The 18,204-nt window shown below is 35.0% G+C and overlaps 2 protein-coding genes across 2 annotated transcripts; both read left to right on the top strand.

Moving 5' to 3' along the window:
- Positions 1–449: 449 nt before the first annotated feature.
- On the top strand, positions 450–7,675 carry LOC133304214 (uncharacterized). Its single transcript, XM_061504222.1, has 8 exons — positions 450–790; positions 1,045–1,154; positions 2,436–2,492; positions 2,575–2,874; positions 3,334–3,581; positions 5,604–5,910; positions 6,007–6,280; positions 7,122–7,675. Exons 1-8 carry the CDS (start codon positions 473–475, stop codon positions 7,374–7,376), a joined length of 1,869 nt encoding a protein of 622 aa, XP_061360206.1. The 5' UTR covers positions 450–472; the 3' UTR covers positions 7,377–7,675.
- Positions 7,676–10,018: 2,343 nt separating this feature from the next.
- LOC133304210 (RGG repeats nuclear RNA binding protein A-like) lies at positions 10,019–13,768 on the top strand. Its single transcript, XM_061504215.1, has 7 exons — positions 10,019–10,435; positions 11,105–11,420; positions 11,497–11,559; positions 11,687–11,819; positions 12,556–12,711; positions 12,821–12,877; positions 13,267–13,768. Exons 1-7 carry the CDS (start codon positions 10,264–10,266, stop codon positions 13,450–13,452), a joined length of 1,083 nt encoding a protein of 360 aa, XP_061360199.1. The 5' UTR covers positions 10,019–10,263; the 3' UTR covers positions 13,453–13,768.
- Positions 13,769–18,204: the final 4,436 nt, after the last annotated feature.

Here is an 18,204-nt window from a genome sequence, read left to right as displayed (position 1 = left end):
ATTTTATATTAAAAAAGAAAAGAAAAATTATTTGGCACGGAAAATGAATTTATGCAGAAAAATGAGAGTATCTCATGTGGCATGAGAGTATTATTTCCCATAAAATTATCTATAGTTTGCATACAATTATATCCAACTTACAAGAGAATAATAATCCCATTTTGGTATATGTTTAATATTTCTTTTGCAATATAGAAATAATTTTAACTTTTTGCATTCACAAAAAAAAAGAAAAAATGGAGTTCAATCAGTTATAGTTCTAGTTCTAGGAGATAAAATTATCTTGGAAAATATTAACCCCATTTTGTTTTTGTTTTTTTTCCTAAAAATAATCAAATAATAAACAAACAAGGGATGTCCACGTTTAAGCATGCCAGCCACCGACCCAAATGAGGCAAATCAAATCAACCCAACCCAACCCGAGATTAGAGTGATTGACCCGAAACCACAGTCAACAAATAGTGAAGAGAAGATGGTAATGGAAATGGTTATGCTCTTCACCCGTTTCCCTTTCCCTTTCCCTTTCCCTCCCAAAACCGCATCACTCTCACTCTCTTCCTACCTCCGACGTTCCAGGAGGAATTTCCAATTTTACCCTCCGAGTGCATGCCGAGTCAGGGCTACCATGGAGCAGGGATTTTCGGCTTCGCTCGAATCTGTCACCCAAGACTTGAAGAATCACAATCTGCAAAACCATCGTCATAGCTCGAAGCTCGAAGATCTCAACTGGGACCATTCCTTCGTTAGAGCATTACCTGCCGATCCCAGAACCGATTCTTTTCCCCGAGAGGTGTGCTTTCCCACCATTCTTTTTTTTTTTTTTTTTTTTTTTTTGGATCTTATTATTTGTTTTTCTTTAATTTGAATCTGTTATGGGTGTTACTGCTAGCAAAGTATGGATAATTGAATGGAAAAGGAATTTAGGTTTCGGATTTGCTTTCTCGAAAGGCAAGGAAGGGGAAAGGATCATATAGTCTTAAATGAAACGCAAAATCTGATATTTTGAGGTGAATTTATTTGGTTGTTGTATATTTGTCATTTCAGGTGTTGCATGCTTGTTATACAAAAGTATCACCATCAGTTGAAGTAGATGATCCTCAACTAGTAGCATGGTCGGAACCAGTTGCTGACTTGCTTGATTTGGACCATAAAGAGTGAGTTACGTTTATTAACTCATGATATTGGATGAATGATTCCTATTTGCCAAATGCATATTGTTCTTAACAACAGAATAAAATTTAAATTCTGTAGCAAAATAAAAAATTATGTTCAATGAGTACAATTCCATATTCCGATATTCTTGTCACCTATGGACAATTTGTTGCTTGCCATGTCTTGGAGATGCAGAGAAAATAGATAGACAGCAATTTCTTCGCAGAGAAAATTTAAGTGAGAACTAGAGAATTAGGGTGAGGTAAGTATTTTCATAATTGAAATATTTATCACGATATGACGGCTGAATACATAGAGAGGCTCAGCCCAACAAACAACTCCTGTCTAATTGTCTAAACTCATTCCATTAATCATTAAAAAGCACATTATATAATAGAAAGGAAAACAATAAAATAATATGTAAACAAAGAGAAAGATATTTACTCGTGCATCACTTGCCTCTGCATAAATTGGTTCTGAGGTCTGTTCTGTAGCAAGACAACCTTGGACTCAAAAGTTGGAAATTCTGAAATTCACCAGAGAACGAGCAAAATACTTCTAATAATATCCCCAAGTGAAAATATACGGTGTATATTGTTCAACACTTAGCAGGCCCTTTTATAGTGGCATATTAGAGACTCAATTAAGCAATCTTCCATAGATTTCCTAATCCATATAGTATCCTAAAAGCACTTTTATTGTTTTATAGTTACCCAAAAATGGCAAATAACCAAAAGATTCCCATCATAAACCACTCCTCGTTAAACCCGACTAGCGAGTGTGGGGTGAAGGTAATCCTTGTACGCAGCCTTACCCTTGCATAATTGCAAAGAAGTTGTTTCCTGGATTCGAACCCATGACTTTTCAGTCATGAAAGAACAGCTTTACCACTGCTCCAGTTCGCTCCCTTCATAAAATAAAAAAAAAAAAATCATTAGGGTAAGTAAAATAACCAAAATCTCGAGTTTTTGGGTTGATCTTGAAAATTTTCATTCCATTGAAAAGACACCTGGAATATAACACATGAAATCTTTGTTCTCTTTGGTGGTATGGAGAGGCCATATATCAGAAGCATATCTTTGTTCGGGGATTAACCACTAATTTGAGTAATTTCTGATAGTCACGTGCATTGCTATTTTTTTTTACCTTGTAATGAATCTTTTAACTTTGAATACTCTGGATGTCGTCATCAGTAATTTTTATTTCCATCTCTCTTGTACGCACAATCATGTGCCCAGGAAGCTTCACTTCAATTACTAACCATTCTTGTGTTTGAGTTTCAGATTTGAAAGGCCGGATTTTCCCCTTATCTTCTCTGGTGCATCACTTTTGGTTGGAGCGTAAGTGTTGTATATATGTCAGCAGATTTTTAGGCTGGTTAATAATGCTACAATTACCCATGATTGACCTTCATCTATACAGGTTGCCTTATGCTCAGTGCTATGGTGGACATCAATTTGGTATGTGGGCTGGGCAGTTGGGTGATGGTAGAGCAATTACGCTAGGGGAGATACTGAATTCAAAATCTGAAAGGTGGGAACTGCAACTTAAAGGTGCTGGGAAGACTCCTTACAGTCGGTTTGCTGATGGCCTTGCAGTGCTACGTAGCAGCATCAGGGAGTTCCTTTGTAGTGAAGCAATCCACCACCTGGGGATACCAACAACTCGTGCCCTTTGTCTTGTGACCACTGGAAAGCTGGTCACCCGAGATATGTTCTATGAGTATGCTCACTAAACTTTCAATAATGCTGACTTTTTATGTAACCTGTATCTCATTTTACTATTTTATTTAATACCTCTAGCTCAACAAACCCCAGCCTTTGCGTAATTAGATGATGACTGAGTTCTTATTGTACAAACTCTTGAGGTTCAAAGAATGAATGACAGACATAATGAATCCTTTTTTTCCTATATACCATATATGTTATGAAGAAAATGTCCTATGTCTCAGCATTTTCAATATCATTCTTTCTTGAAAATTGTGTTATTTTCCATGCGTAGTAGAACTTAAGTTTTTTGTTCACCGAAAAAAGTAAAAAGAAAAAGAAATTAAGGATTTAATTTATTTTAATTTTATATGATGAAAAACTGGTAGTGGAGATTGAAACCTTGGGTTTACAAAAGCGTATTTTCTGCATGAAAAATTAATTACATGAATATGTGTCAATATCACAAATGCAGTGGCAATCCAAAGGAAGAACCTGGTGCAATTGTTTGCAGAGTTGCCCAATCTTTTCTGCGTTTTGGGTCATACCAAATACATGCCTCCAGAGGGAATGAGGACCTTGGTCTTGTTCAAGGTTTGGCAGACTATGCTATTAGGCACCACTTTCCTCATATTGAGAACATGAATAAGAGTGAAAGCTTATCTTTCAGCACTGGCGATGAAGATCATTCTGTTGTGGATCTTACTTCAAACAAGTATGCAGGTAAAAAAAAAAATCTCTTTGGGATAATTGGTGGTAGTTAGTGACTTTTCCCCCCCACAAAATTTACAATGAATGGCCACATAATTTCTCAATGTAACATTCAGTTTGAAATTTGAACTGAATAAGCACTTTTGAGGGCTTATCTAGTACTTCAATTTTAATATCAGTCAGCCTAATCACCTCATTAATTCTTCTCTTTGTAAAGCTCAATACATGAAATATGACTAGTTTAAACCTGGGGACCAAGTAATCCTGAAGTTAAGGCGCTGGTTAAATAAGCTAGCTGCTACAAACATAAATAACAGCCCAAATAACTGAGATATTAAGGAGAAGTTTACAAGATTAAGGGCTCGTTTGTATTGCCTTCTCAAGAAAGTCCTTTTTATCACTTCCTTATTTTAAAAGTATTTTCTATAAAAGTTACAACTATTTAGATTTTTTAAATAATATTTGATTTTTGAAAAAAATATTTGGCTTTTGACTTCTGCTTTTTGTTAAAGCTAAAAATTTTAGCTTCCGAAAAAAGTAGGTTTTTAGCTTTTTTTATGACTTCTACTTTTTTTAGAAGCAGTCATCCAAACAGACTTTTTTCGAGAAGTACTTTTTTTTCTTAAAAAAAGCAGCTTTTGAAGAAAAAAAAGCTCATCCAAACAGGCTCTAAATCCCTTTTATGGACAATGTTAGTTCCTGACTTTGAGAACCTAATATGAAATTACTAAAAATTACCCTAGGACTGGAAATGTGATACTAACTAAGTTAACTCTACCAGACCGCATGCTAAACATAAAAATTCTAAAACTTAAGGCAATGAGATTTTACAATCTGAACCAACTCCCGAACTAGTGAAATATTTGGATCTTTAAGCAGTCAAGCTTATGTCTTCTGGATTATACTGCTGCCTTCATTATATTGTGATATCAAACTGTGGTGTAAAAATGACTGTGTAGAGGTTGTGTGGCTGTGTTTTCTGCTTATGTTATTCAGTATCTGCTGCTGGGGCATCACAGCCTCCTGTCTCTGTAATTAAGAGTTGAGGCTACACAACTTTGGATGGCAAAAAACAACGAATATGTGCACCATCTACTTCCGTGCTCAGTTTACTTCAAAATTTCTCAAAATGAAAAGAAAGTTTTTTTCCCTTTCTTTCCTTTTTTTATTTTTATTTTTTTGTTAAAATAAAAGTTGTGAACTTTTGTCATATTATATCTTCTAGGTTATTGATATACGTGTTAAAAAGAAGTAGGTAAGTGTTTACACTAGAGAGTGAACATACTTTGGATTTGTTGAGATACCCTTTATAGTTCATATGGGGAGTTAGAGAAGCATTGTTCCCTTGCTGCATGGTGGCGTGTGTTAGAGAAATATAAAACCATCAATGTAGCTTCACCCAACAGCTTAAACTTTTGAGTTGAAATGATTCTTTTCATGGTATTAGAGCCTCTGTGATCAAGTGGTCACGAGTTTGATCCTCACCTTACCCCATTCAATTAATAAATAATTAAGTATTATGGAGGGGGCGTGTTAGAGAAATATAAAACTATTAATATAGCCTCACCTAACAACTTAAGCTTTTGGGTTGAAGCATCATCTTTGTCATGGTGAGGGAGATTATTTTGTTGTACACTCAGCCAATCTTGTCTTGGCAGATGTCCTTGTGTGTCTTTCGGAATCAGGGTATATTTGCTTTAGGGTTCTGCTCAATTTGTTTAGTTTGGTCAGTTACTCTTGATGTTGGATTTGGGTACCTTGCATAAGGTCCAAGTAAGTGGTTTGGTTATGTTGTGTGTTTGGATTCTGGTGGTAGGACGCTCGGCTTTGTAGGTCTTATATGGTTCAGTTACCTTTTCTAAATTTTTTTTCCCGGCTCTTTTAAAACTCGGACAATAGACTTTTGTTATATTACCAACAACATGATTCCGTTATCTTTTTTACATAATCAGTTACTTTTCTTGGATTTTTTTAAAAGTAGAACTTAATGGTTGACTATCTATCTCTTCTTTTTTTCAATGGTATTTATGTCAGCATGGGCGGTGGAGGTTGCTGAGCGTACTGCTTCCTTGATTGCTAGATGGCAAGGGGTTGGTTTCACCCATGGTGTGCTGAACACAGATAACATGAGCATTTTGGGTCTTACTATTGATTATGGTCCATTTGGATTTTTGGATGCTTTTGATCCCAGTTTTACCCCAAATACCACAGATCTTCCCGGTAGAAGATACTGTTTTGCTAACCAGCCTGACATTGGTTTGTGGAATCTTGCACAGTTCACAAAAACACTATCAGCTGCTCAATTAATAAATGACAAAGAGGCTAATTATGCTTTGGAAAGGTTAGTAGTAACACTTCTGATAGCTTTCTTTCACTTAGAGGAGAAATAGGTGTGAATTGTTTTTAAATGTTTCACCTTATGGTTGGTTTCTTTCAGATATGGAACGAGATTTATGGATGATTATCAAGTTATAATGACAAAAAAGCTTGGCCTCCCTAAATATAATAAGCAGTTGATTAGTAAACTTCTTAGTAATATGGCTGTTGATAAAGTTGATTACACAAACTTCTTTCGTACACTTTCAAATATTAAAGCAGACACAAGCATTCCAGATGATGAATTGTTGATCCCACTAAAGTCAGTACTGTTAGATATTGGTAAGGAGCGTAAGGAAGCATGGACCAGTTGGTTGAAAGCCTATATACATGAGGTACGGTTGTTTTATGCATTTCCCTTTGGTTAAGAAAGGCACTTGTGGACAAAAATAAGAAAATGAAAAATAAATGCATCTAGTCTGATTATACAGCATTTTCAGTGACTTTTCTTCCTTCTCTGTATCTCGAGGGTTTGTGTATGAATAACTTTTCTCAGCAAGTCTGTTGCATTCTTGAAGCTTCTATCAATTTTCTGGTTTGGTGTATATTCATAATGAACCTCTGGGACTATTTTTGTGCTTTTTTATGCTGTTTATAGTTACTCGTCCATTTGCAAACTCATCCCTTTTTATTTTTGGATTTCTTTTCTCAAGCCCAAAATTAGTTTGTAGCGCCTGCAGTACTTAGTTTGACTTTTAACAAGGTTCAGCCTAACTGTGAAATTAATTCTCTGGTCCATCTTACCATCTAGAAGTTTCAAGGGGAATAGTCTTGGATCAATACTTGTGAAATTTGTGGGTCATTTATCTTTAACCACCAGTTTGCTAGGTGCATCCTATTATTGCACAATTTCCATTCAGATTTCAGTAAGATGAGCAATTACTCAGTTGAACTAGCTCATGCCTTTGAATATTATCGGGCTTTCCAATTAGTGTCATGAGATTTGTATATCTTCATTACAGCGTCGCGATAATCATCAACTGAACACTTTCTACATTTTCTTCTTCTTGTTATTAGTAAAAACTAATTAGTATTGCTACTTGGAAATTGTTGATTTGATACGAAGTTGAACTTCTTTTGCCATAAGTTGCAGTAATAATTTAGGCATGATTAAATCAATTGGTCCAGAGTAATTGTGCTTTTATCATCTTACATTATTGCTTTGGGGTTATGCAGCTCTCTACCAGTGGCATTTCTGACGAACAGAGGAAGATCTCGATGGATTCGGTGAATCCTAAATTTATTCTGAGGAACTATCTCTGCCAGACTGCAATAGATGCTGCAGAAATGGGTGATTTTGGAGAAGTCCGTAGGTTGCTCAAATTAATGGAGCATCCTTTTGATGAGCAGCCAGGAATGGAAAAGTATGCTCGCTTGCCCCCAGCTTGGGCATATCGACCTGGTGTATGCATGCTTTCTTGTTCTTCATGAGTTGCCTGCTCGGTTTGGCATATTCCAGTTACGAGAAATGAGGGATAAAAAGGGTTAAAAATAAAATAAAATTGAAAACACAGAGAAACTAGGAATTAAAAAAGAAAGTATAGTGTGTTTTTGTATTGTATATGGTAGTCAAATCCTGTTCTGCTCTCAGACAAGAGAGAAAATGTAGTCTTTTTAATGTATTTGTTTTACTGTTTTGAAGCAATGAGCTATTGTGGCTTCTTCGCTGTTTAATGACCATTTTTTCTCATGTTATTTTATTTCCATAGACTGTCCCAAGTATTATTTAACATGTGCAATTGCAATTCAGGTGACCAACAGTTTTCAACTTGCTAGTGGTTGAAAGGTTAGTTTATTGGTTTGAGAAAGTTTGAAGATTACTTATCTAAAGTTTAAAAGTTCACGTGGTTGATTGTAATTTTATTTTCTGAGAACAACTAATAGCGTATCTTGCAGAAAATGAGATATTTTAGTTTAATCCTCCGATCATCATTTATTACTCTAAATCAATCGCCAAAAAAATGTAATTTTCTTTCCTGAGAACAGCTAATAGTGTGAAAAAAATGTTGTGAGGTCAGGGAAAAAATCTAATCAATAACTTCAGATTAATCAGATTCTTTAGTTTAATCCTCCAATCATCGTTTATTACTCTAAATCAATAACTGCATTTTTTTTTTTGGTAATAATCCCTACATTGTTATTTATGTGTATTTTATGTATAAAAAGTCTATGCAACAAATATTATCTTACAAAAGTACATTTTTGATGATGACAGATAGAGGTGGCAAAGTGGGTAACCCGTCCTGTCTCGCCATCAACCCGTCAAAAAATGAGTCAGTCCGCCCCGCTTTTGAAAGTGGGCTGAAAAACTCAGTCCTCCCTGCTCCGTTTGGCGGGTTGGCCCGCCAGTCCGAGTCTATTTTATACTGACCTGCCTCGGCCCACCTATGCCCGCCATTAACCCGCCAAAAAATGAGTCTGCCCCGCTTTTGAGATGGGTTGAAAAACTCAACCTATCTCGCTTCGTTTGGCGGGTTGGCCCGCCGAGCCGAGCCCGTTTTGCTAGCTCTAGACAGACCTTAACATATATGATAATAAAAGAAGGGAAAAATATTTCTGCAGTTACTGCAGATAAGTTATCTGCATTTATTTCCAAAACGAGGTCGTTTTGGTATTGAAATCTTAAAAAATTATAAATATAAAGACTGTTATAACTTTGAAATAAATTAAAATTACAAAAATACCGTGATTTTCGCTTTAAAACGACGTCGGATTAGACTTATTACAGATAACTTATTTGTAGTAACTGTAAGAAAAGCAAAAAACATTTGGCGCCAGTAATAAATGGAGATTGAAGTTTGTAAAACATCTTGGCTCTTTTTAGTATTATATTAGAAAGTTATTAGCAAACAGCACCAGTATTTTACATTTAAATAAAATTTTGAAAGTATAAGTTCAAAGTATTTTTTTAAATTGGAAAAAATAATGACCTAACATAAAGGCTCGACTTCTTCTTTCAATTTTTTATATTAATATTAAAGTTTATTTATTTTTCTTAAAGCATACCATTTTTGAATTAGTATTTGAGTTTAATGTTTTTGCTTTTATTGCAGAATTCTTTTTTTTTTTCTATCACACTCACATAAAAGTGAATGAGTTCCATTGTACAGAGAAAAGAGAGAAAATATTAATGGGATCATTCACTTTTATGTGAATAGCGACAGAAATTTTTTTTCCGCAAAACAATAAATCCTTAGTATTTTTATTATTTTTAGAGATTCATACATAATACTTAAGCTATGCAATGGATGACTTTCAAAAAAGTTTCTTGTAATTGAAATCATTAAAACTAGAAATTCAATTGATTTCTTTTAATTTCATGGTTGAAACTTGTTATAAAAATTATGATTTGAATTAGTGAACATGTTAATTTTTTTATATGTCTCTATTATTTTAATAAATTAAATGACTAAATTAATAAGAGTAAAATCATCCATTCAAATAATTTAAATAAAATCAAGTCAATTTAATCTAACTAAATAACAAATTAGGCATTTAAAATCGAGAAGATTTTAAAATCAAATTATTTTATATTTGACAACTTTCTAAGTAAATAATTTTATATGAATGGAATGTTTAACCGGAAAGGACATCTATATTTGTTTATTTTGGACCTATTTGAAATAGTTCGTCGACAAGCATTTATTTAAAATAAGGGAAAAATGTTTGTCATTTTAAATGACATAAAATTATGCCATTTTAAGATAGAGACAGTATTTGAATTTTAAATTAAAAAAACTACCCACTTTTTTTCTCCCATGATTTCTATTTTTTTGTGTCTATCTCTTTTTTAAAATGACATAACTTATGTTATTTAAAATGACAAACACCAAACACTTAAAATAATATAGGCAAAAGTTAATTAATGTACTTGTGATTTACTTTATAAGCACTTATGTCTATGTGATATTTTATTTATCATATATACTTTTGTAGTTTATAAAATAAAAAAAATTATAAGGACATATATAATAAAAAAATATATCCTTTTATAAATCAGAGAAGTACATGTGATAAGAAAAACAGAATAAATCACGATCAACATTGATGAACTTTTAAAAAAAATAAAAGAATAAGGGAGGAAAGAGGGAAGGGAGAGAGAGAGAGAGAGATGAAGGAAATTACGTTCCGTAATAATAAATTGAGATTGCTGTCTTAAACTCTCGCTAACTCTAACGCTAACTTGGGCGGCTAGGGTTTTACCTTCTTTCTCTTTCTCTTTCCTTTGCTGCTGAATATGATGGAAGAAGAGTTGTTGTTGATAAGATAGGATTTGGATTTGAATTTGTTTGGGGTTTTAGGTATTGGTGTGACCAAAATGGCAAGCATGAACCCTTTCGATTTGTTGGGTGACGATGCTGAGGACCCTTCTCAGCGAATCGCTGCTGAGCAACTCAAGGTTGTTTCTGCTCCAAAGAAACCAACTCAGACTCAGACTCAGCCTACTCAACCTCAGCTTCCTACCAAGCCACCCCCTCCCTATCAAGCTGGTTTGTTTCACTTTTCTCTTTTTCTCGTTCATTTCTGCTTTTCCCACATTCATATATCTTATCTTATTGTTGCATCATCTTTTATTTTTTCAACTTTTAAATATCGTTTCTTACATTGTTTTATATTTTATTGTCTTTAGATTCATTTCTTGAATTTGCTTTAGCATGTGAACGAACACACTTCTCATTTTTACTTATACTCCATTTTATTTGTGCAATTTACAATTTGTGCTCACTTTAAGGTTTAAGTAAAGTTGGACGGCGGGGGGTGATTAGAGTAACATCTTTCGAAGATAATTTTTCAAAATATTAGTTCAAACAAATACTTATGATATTTTAAGTTTTTCTCTGCTGTTGAATTTTTTTTATTGGGACTTTGAAGATGAAGTTCAAACTAATACTTGAATAGTAATTTTACCTTGTATTAACAATCTTTTACATTTGTTTATACTGATTATTCAATAGTAGACTAGGAAATGTCACTGGAATCAGAGATTGCTTAAAGTTTCAAAGATAATTTTTCTTTATCAATTTTCTTTTATTTCAGTTAGGCTTATATTTGTATTTTGTTATGGCTCTTCTGATCTCTAAGTGATCTTTTTGATGATTTGATGTTCGTTCATGGTTCTTCTCTTCATTTGTTTACATTCCTTTTCATTCTTGTGATAGTGAGGGAGGCAAGAAATGAAACTTCTCGTGGAGGACGTGGAGGGGGGCGTGGAGGTGGACGTGGATATGGTCGTGCTCGTGGTGGTGGTGGTTTCAACCGTGACGCTTCCAATGATGAGAACTCATTCACTGCCACTGCTGGTCAAGGCTTTATCGAAGGAGAAACTGGGAAGCCCTCGGAAAGGTTCGGTTATGGTGGGCGTCGTGGTCCTCATCGTGGTGGTCGTGGTGGACGTGGGGATTTCAGTAATGGAGAAGGTGGTGAAGATGGGCGCCCACGAAGAGTATTTGAACGTGTCAGTGGGACTGGCCACGGGTGAATGTTATAACTAATGCTGGGTTATTAATTTGATTTTTCTCTCTTCTACTGACATGACATGTCCTATTTTCAGAAATGAATTCAAACGTGAAGGTGCTGGGAGAGGGAACTGGGGAATGCAAACTGATGATTCGCAGTAAGCCCTGCTTTTGCAACCCTGCACTTTCATATTTTTATTGACAATCCTCTGCACATGGTTTGTTTTATTCTATTTTCATGAATTGTTATTGTTGTGTATTTCTTTTCTTTTAAACTTTTCTTAGAGCGACTGAGGAAGTGAATGAAACTGCAAAGAATTTGGGTGATGAGAAGCCTTCAGGTGAGGAAGATGTTGCAGCAGATGGAAACAAGGAGAGTCCTGCTAATGATGCTGAAGAAAAAGAGCCTGAGGATAAGGTTATTGTTCAAGTTTAATTCAAGTGTCTCTATTTTCCCTTTATTTGCTTCTCTATATTTTGAGTGCTTTGTTTTTAGCATTATCATTAGACAAACAGAAGATTTGTGTCATATAACTGGCATAATATGATATTATAACTCTTAATGTGATCATAGATGTTAAGTGACTGTAACAGATACAGGAAGGTTCTGGAGGTTGTTGAATCAATGATACATCAACAACAACACCACCTTTATCCCTAACTAGTTGGGCTCGGCGGCAGATGAAACCAAATGACAAGCATGAAAAGATTCAGAGGAAGAAAAGAAACATCAACATCAGAGGAAGAAAAGAAAAAAGAACAAAAATAAAATAAAAAAAGTAACAGTAGAAATAAAATAATTGTTGAATCAATGATAATCCAATAAAATTTAGCTTCGAATGTCTGCTGTCGGTTATCTAACTCATTGATTAGACTGCTATGATATTATATTTTGAGTGCGTTGTTTTTGACATTATCATTTTGACTACCATTAGAAGTAAGTATCTCTTTGCTTATTGTCCATTATCAAAAGTTGAAATTTTTTCTTTTCAATTTCGGGTTACATCTTCATCTTTGTTTGAAAGGTGTTAGGTATATGTATTATTCTCATAGTGATTTAACATAGTTCCTCAATTTCATTGTTGTATGTGGAATTCCTTAGTGCTGTTGTTTGTTTAATTTTATAGCTTAATAGTGCTTATCCTGGTTAATAGGAGATGACTCTGGAGGAATATGAAAAAGTACTTGAAGAAAAAAGGAAGGCTTTGCAAGCGCTTAAGACTGAGGAGAGAAAGGTAGATACTAAAGTTTTTGAATCCATGCAGCAGTTGTCAAGTAAGAAAGAAAGTTATGACATCTTTATTAAACTGGTAAGATTTTTGGCTTTATATTTTCCTTCTAGTTTGTAATTATCATATTCAATGTGTAATACTTGTAACCGATGACTTCTTTGACACTTGGATTTTTTATTCTGTCAAGGGGTCTGATAAGGATAAGCGGAAAGAGGCTCTTGAAAAGGAAGAGAAATCCAAGAAGGTGTGACTTTGTTGCATTTAATTAAAAATTCCATTAATTCTGATCATTTCATGGGCGTCTGCTGGAAGTTTCTTGGATTTAGTTTTGCATTTATCAAATATGTTATTTCTGCACAAAGCTTTATAGTTAGAAACTTAAGTTGTCATTGCACCCTAGAAACTCCAGTTTGACAATTCCTTTGTTTCAGCTTCCTTTCTATCTGCTTTCTTGTATTCGTCTGTAATATTGGTAGTCCGACGAGTGGTGTAGATTTCATCCCTTTACTTTTCTTATTAAAAGGATGTTGAATTTTATTATTGACATGCCTATGATTTTTCAGTTTTTTTTCCTGCTTATAAATTTTGTACTGATTTCCCCCCCTTTTTGTTTATTGGATTTCATGTTGTTAGTCTGTCAGCATCAACGAGTTTCTGAAGCCTGCTGATGGTGAAAGTCACTATAACTCAGGTGGGCGTGGGCGTGGTCGAGGCCGTGGCCGTGGTGCAAGAGGAGGTTATGCTGGCTATGCAACCGGCAATGTATCAGCTCCATCAATTGAAGATCCTGGACAATTCCCTACTTTGGGTGCCAAGTGAGAATTTCCAGTAAAGGGCATGCAATTTTATGTATCTTTTCTCAATTTTGGTTCTCTGCCTTGAAGCAGGAAAAGAACTGTGGTAGTTGTATTTCTTGTAAGAGCAAGGCTTTATTTAAAAAAAAAAAAAAATTGTCTTACAATGTAAATTTAGGCTGCTTCTTTACATGACCCGTTATTCCCTTATAGAGACTTCCCCATTTGTTATGCTTTACCTTTAGTGTCAGTTATCATGATAGAAAAGACAGATGTGGCCAAGTTCCTCTTACTTTTTTATTAGATTGAATCATTGAATATGGTAGTTTTTGTTGAAATTTTTGGTTCGTATATATTTTTATCCTAATCAAGGATAAGCATATATCCAAGTTGAAGATATCATTGACAGCTTCTATGACACATACGGCTCCCTGTTGAAATCTGGACTGCACGGTGATAGTTTATGGATTACTTACTTAGCATTGCTAACTTGGCAAGTTTTAAACAGTCATCTGCACCGAGTTGGAGCTGATTGGGCTTTTTCCTTGATCAAAGCAGATCTGTAATGCTATTGTGTCGATTTTCTACATGTTAAAATGAATGTTAAAATGAAAATTTTTAGTATTTCTTTACGAGAATGGTTATATTTATAAATTCAAAGTTTATAAATTCTTACAAATTATATTATGTATTATGGGTAGTATATATTATTTAGGCATGTATTACCCACACTACATAGTGTAGTTTATAAGAGATTGTAAATTTTGAGTTTGTAAATATAACTTATCCCTTTCTTTACTGCATAAAATCTGGAAATATGATTAACAATTTCTCTAAAACAATTGTTTTATGTAATATTTTGTGTTCAGATTCACAAAATACCATGACATTATGTTAATGAATTAATTTGTTATCTGATGATGCAAATCTGAAAATATATTTTTGTATGCAAGGGGATTAGCTTGTATCAAAAAAGTTAATTTAATGGTGATTTTTAAGTCGATTTTCTACCATCTTGGGGTATCTTGCATTTTTTCTTTTCGTGATTAATATCTTTGGTTTTGAATTGTGCTAGCCCTTTGATTTTCCATTTGTGCTTGAATATGAAGTCCTTCTATATTTGTAACCTTGTTTTGATATTTGTTCCGCTAGATATCGTCGTAATTGGCTTTGAAAATTTGCTTTTGTTATGCAGTGTGAAAGTTGGAAGCAACCTAATCACCTCTTATTTTGTTATCCTTACAAGTTCTTTAACGATGTTGAAAGTTTTCTGATTTTCACTTGTTGACAGTGAATAGAAAAGGTGAAAAACTAAAATAAAGTGCATCTCATTCTCGCTACATGATGCTTGTCTTTTTCTTTCTCTACCATGGAAGTGTTCAACGATTCACTTCCAAAATCTTGAACCGTTCAATTCTACTTTGTGATATGGGCTATGCATAATACCAGATTGATTCAAGCGGAAATGATTTATGTATTTGTGGTAGAAATTTCTCTCTGCCTTAGACACTAAATTTAAGAGAGAGAAACCATATTTTAATGAGAGAGAAATATGACGAGAGAGAGATAAAAAAATTTGTGTCTAAGGCAGAAAAATGATTTCTGCAATAAATGCAAAAATTATTTCCCTTTATTCAATGCTATTAATAAATGTACGGATGATCATTATTATCTCGTGATATAGCAAGTATATGTTATGTTTATATGTGCTTTTGCAAAGAAAAAAAATTATTTTTAAAAGTTTGAGCTATTTTGTGTATAGATTAACATCTAAAAATGCACTTCCAAATACAAAGCAGTATTTTATCTTTTTTAAAGAGCATAGTACTGTTTTTTTTTTTTTTTTTTTTTTTTTTACTTTTGTTTTTTATCAGTCCAATAAATATTGGGTGGGCTGTGTCTGACCACACATAGTTGAAGTAGATGATATTGATGAAGAGAAGAAAGATGACAAGGTAGCTTGCCGAGATGCTGGGATGCTCTAGCGAGATGATTGATCTGCACTTTGTGTATCTGGGCAGTTTGGACGAGATTGTGAAAGATACCTGCAAGGCCCTCATATGCTTAAGTCAGTTCAATTTTCAATATGGTTCAAGTATTCAAAGAGAGATATCATACCTGGGATAAATGTCTCTCTGTATTTATAGTGTAGAGCGCCTTGTTTCATACCGTCTTTCATAGGACAATGTTCATATTCATTAGTGGAGAGGGATGGCCACTCTCATGCTATTCCTTAGTGGACAAGCCTATGGTCAAGCTAGATTCAGTAGACGTGGTGGCAAGCTGAAGTTGTCATTCGTTCATTGGGTTCAGGTGGTGGCTAACTTGCATGAGATGTTAATCTTGGCAATGATGACTCATTTCATGTTAAGTCATGTTTAACTTGCTAGTCAAGTAAGTGACATCTCACGCTTTCTTCGTGAGATGGGTTGTCTTTGTGGTCAAGTCATAGTGGGCTTTCTAGACCCTTTGGGCCTTTATGGGATTGGTCCTCTCGAATATGTTAGGTCCAGATCAAAAGTCCCCCAGCTTGCTGCTTATGCTGCAGGCATGAGGGAGTGAGATGTTCATTCACTTGTGGCGAGATATTGCCACATATTCACAATTTTTGCACTATATCCATCATTTCGCTGCTTAAAAAGTGGTTGATGTGACTTTAATCCGTCAGTGGCATTAAATGTGACCTTCATTACGTGTGGGCTAACGTATTAACCCTTTAGCTTCCTTTTGACATGTGCCCCACTATTTTCATTCACCGTTTTACCTTTGATGTGTTTTGACACATATACCTTTCAGTGACTTTTCAAGTTTTTTAACCTTGAAGGTTTTGGAAGGAACAATTATCATTCCCTTCATTTTCCTTCCTTACTTCATAGACCATGCATCCTACTTTATTGTGGATTTGTTTTGGTGACTCATTGTAAGTGAGTAAGTTGTTCTGCGTTCGTGTGCTCTGAAGAACTTCTTCGAATTCGAGTATAGTTCAAGTATAAATATCAGGTATTTTCTTTCACTTTTTCTTTCATTTCTTCATATTTTTGGAAATTCATTGTATGCTGGTAACTGTCTGGGTTTCAAATCTTTTGTAGTTGCCTGTATTGTTGATTTCATTCACTTTCCTTTGTGTTTTTTGCTGGACATTTGTTTTTTCTTGTTGTTGGGTTCATTTCTGGGTAGTTGTCCAACTGCTTGCAAAATGTCCTTTGAACATCCATTTTTTGCATTTTTTAGAATGATGGAGAGGTCTGGCTCAACTAGTCAAGAGCCTAGACCAGTACCTAGGCCTAGGTATTTTATATCCCTTAGCATAGGAGAGTGGTGGTTAACTAGCGAAGGTATTTCTCCATGTGAGAAGGCTGAGATTTTAGGGACGCTTCCTCCTTCTTTGAGAGGCTGTGGAGGTGGGTATTCTTCGTGGGCTCTAGGAGAGCTAGGGCTTTATCCTGCGAGAATCATGAGGGTTCTCGCGAGTTGCCTAGGGCTCTTTCCCAACAAAGCAATATTCATGAGCAAGCTAGCTCCAGTACCCATATCCTTTCAAAATCCAAGGGACCTATTGTAATTCCAGTAGTTCCTATTTTGAGTCAAGTCCCCTTCTTGAGTGTCTCGCGGTCCTAGTCCTGTCCTTTTAAATGCTATTTATCCTACCGGTTACCCTTTCAAAAAGCGCAAGATAAGTGAGATATCTGCTAGCTCTTATTTCAGTTCCTTTTCTTATTCTTTTGACACTTGTTCTACCTCTTCTTCTCTCAGGGCCATTATGACTAAAAGAAAATTTTCAGAGAAGAGTGCTTCTGTTTCAGGCGTGCGAGTTGCAGATAATCTCGTATGGGTGTCCAAGGATGTTCTAAAAGTAGTCTCCAAGTTCAATATTATGGAATATGCTACCAAGCTTGCGACTGATGTTCACCTTACTATGGACAAAGCCACTAACCACGAGTGGAAAATTTCTCCCATTCCCACAGTTGAACATGTTTGTTCATCTCGTGTGGATGATAGATCTAATTATATTTTGATGATGTACAGTTTCTTTTTTCTCACCTTAGGTGTTCTTTTAATTGGCGGAGAGGGGTGGCCTCTCTCAGGCTATTCCTTGGTGGACAAGTCTATGGTCAAGCTAGATTCATTAGACGTGGTGGCAAGATGGAGCTACCATTTGTTCATTGGGTTCAAGTGGCTATTGATCTCGGCAATGATGATTCCTTTCATGTTAAGTCACGTTTAGCTTGCTAGTCAACTGAGGTCCCACGCTTTCTACGCGAGATGGGTTGCCGTTGTGGTCAAGTCATAGTGGGCTTTCTGGACCCTTTGGGTCTTTATGGGATTGGGCCTCTATCTCCCATGTGTGAGGTCCATGTCAGTTTTCTTTAAAGTTATACTCAAATACATATATAAAGTGAAAAAATATTTTTTATTTTGAAAAAAAAAAAAGAGAGAGAGAGAGAGAGTAACTTCTTAGGAGAAAAATACATCCAAACGTGTTGAGGTACAGCTGCAAAAGCAAGCTGGTTTGTTGATAGTTGGAACTCTTCAATACTCTGGTAAATGTCTTATTCACCTGTTTGCTTCATATTCTAGAACAACTTCATTTGAATTTTATGAATTTTGGAAACTCCCTATTACCTTCCTATGGTTTTCAAATTTCATGTTATTGATCTTGACCGAGTATGATGTTAATTTAAACTCTAAAGGGACTATCCATGAGATTCAAACAACAAAATTTTACAGTTGAACCCACCGTGACGCCAAATCTACGGTTGGCCCATTCAACCATTCA

The sequence above is a fragment of the Gastrolobium bilobum genome, unplaced genomic scaffold (genome assembly GCF_033153095.1).
Source record: "Gastrolobium bilobum isolate Gb01-03AN ecotype WA unplaced genomic scaffold, APGP_CSIRO_Gbil_v1 utg11897, whole genome shotgun sequence".
Classification (NCBI taxonomy): Eukaryota; Viridiplantae; Streptophyta; class Magnoliopsida; order Fabales; family Fabaceae; genus Gastrolobium; species Gastrolobium bilobum.
This window is presented reverse-complemented; position numbering and strand designations above follow the sequence as displayed.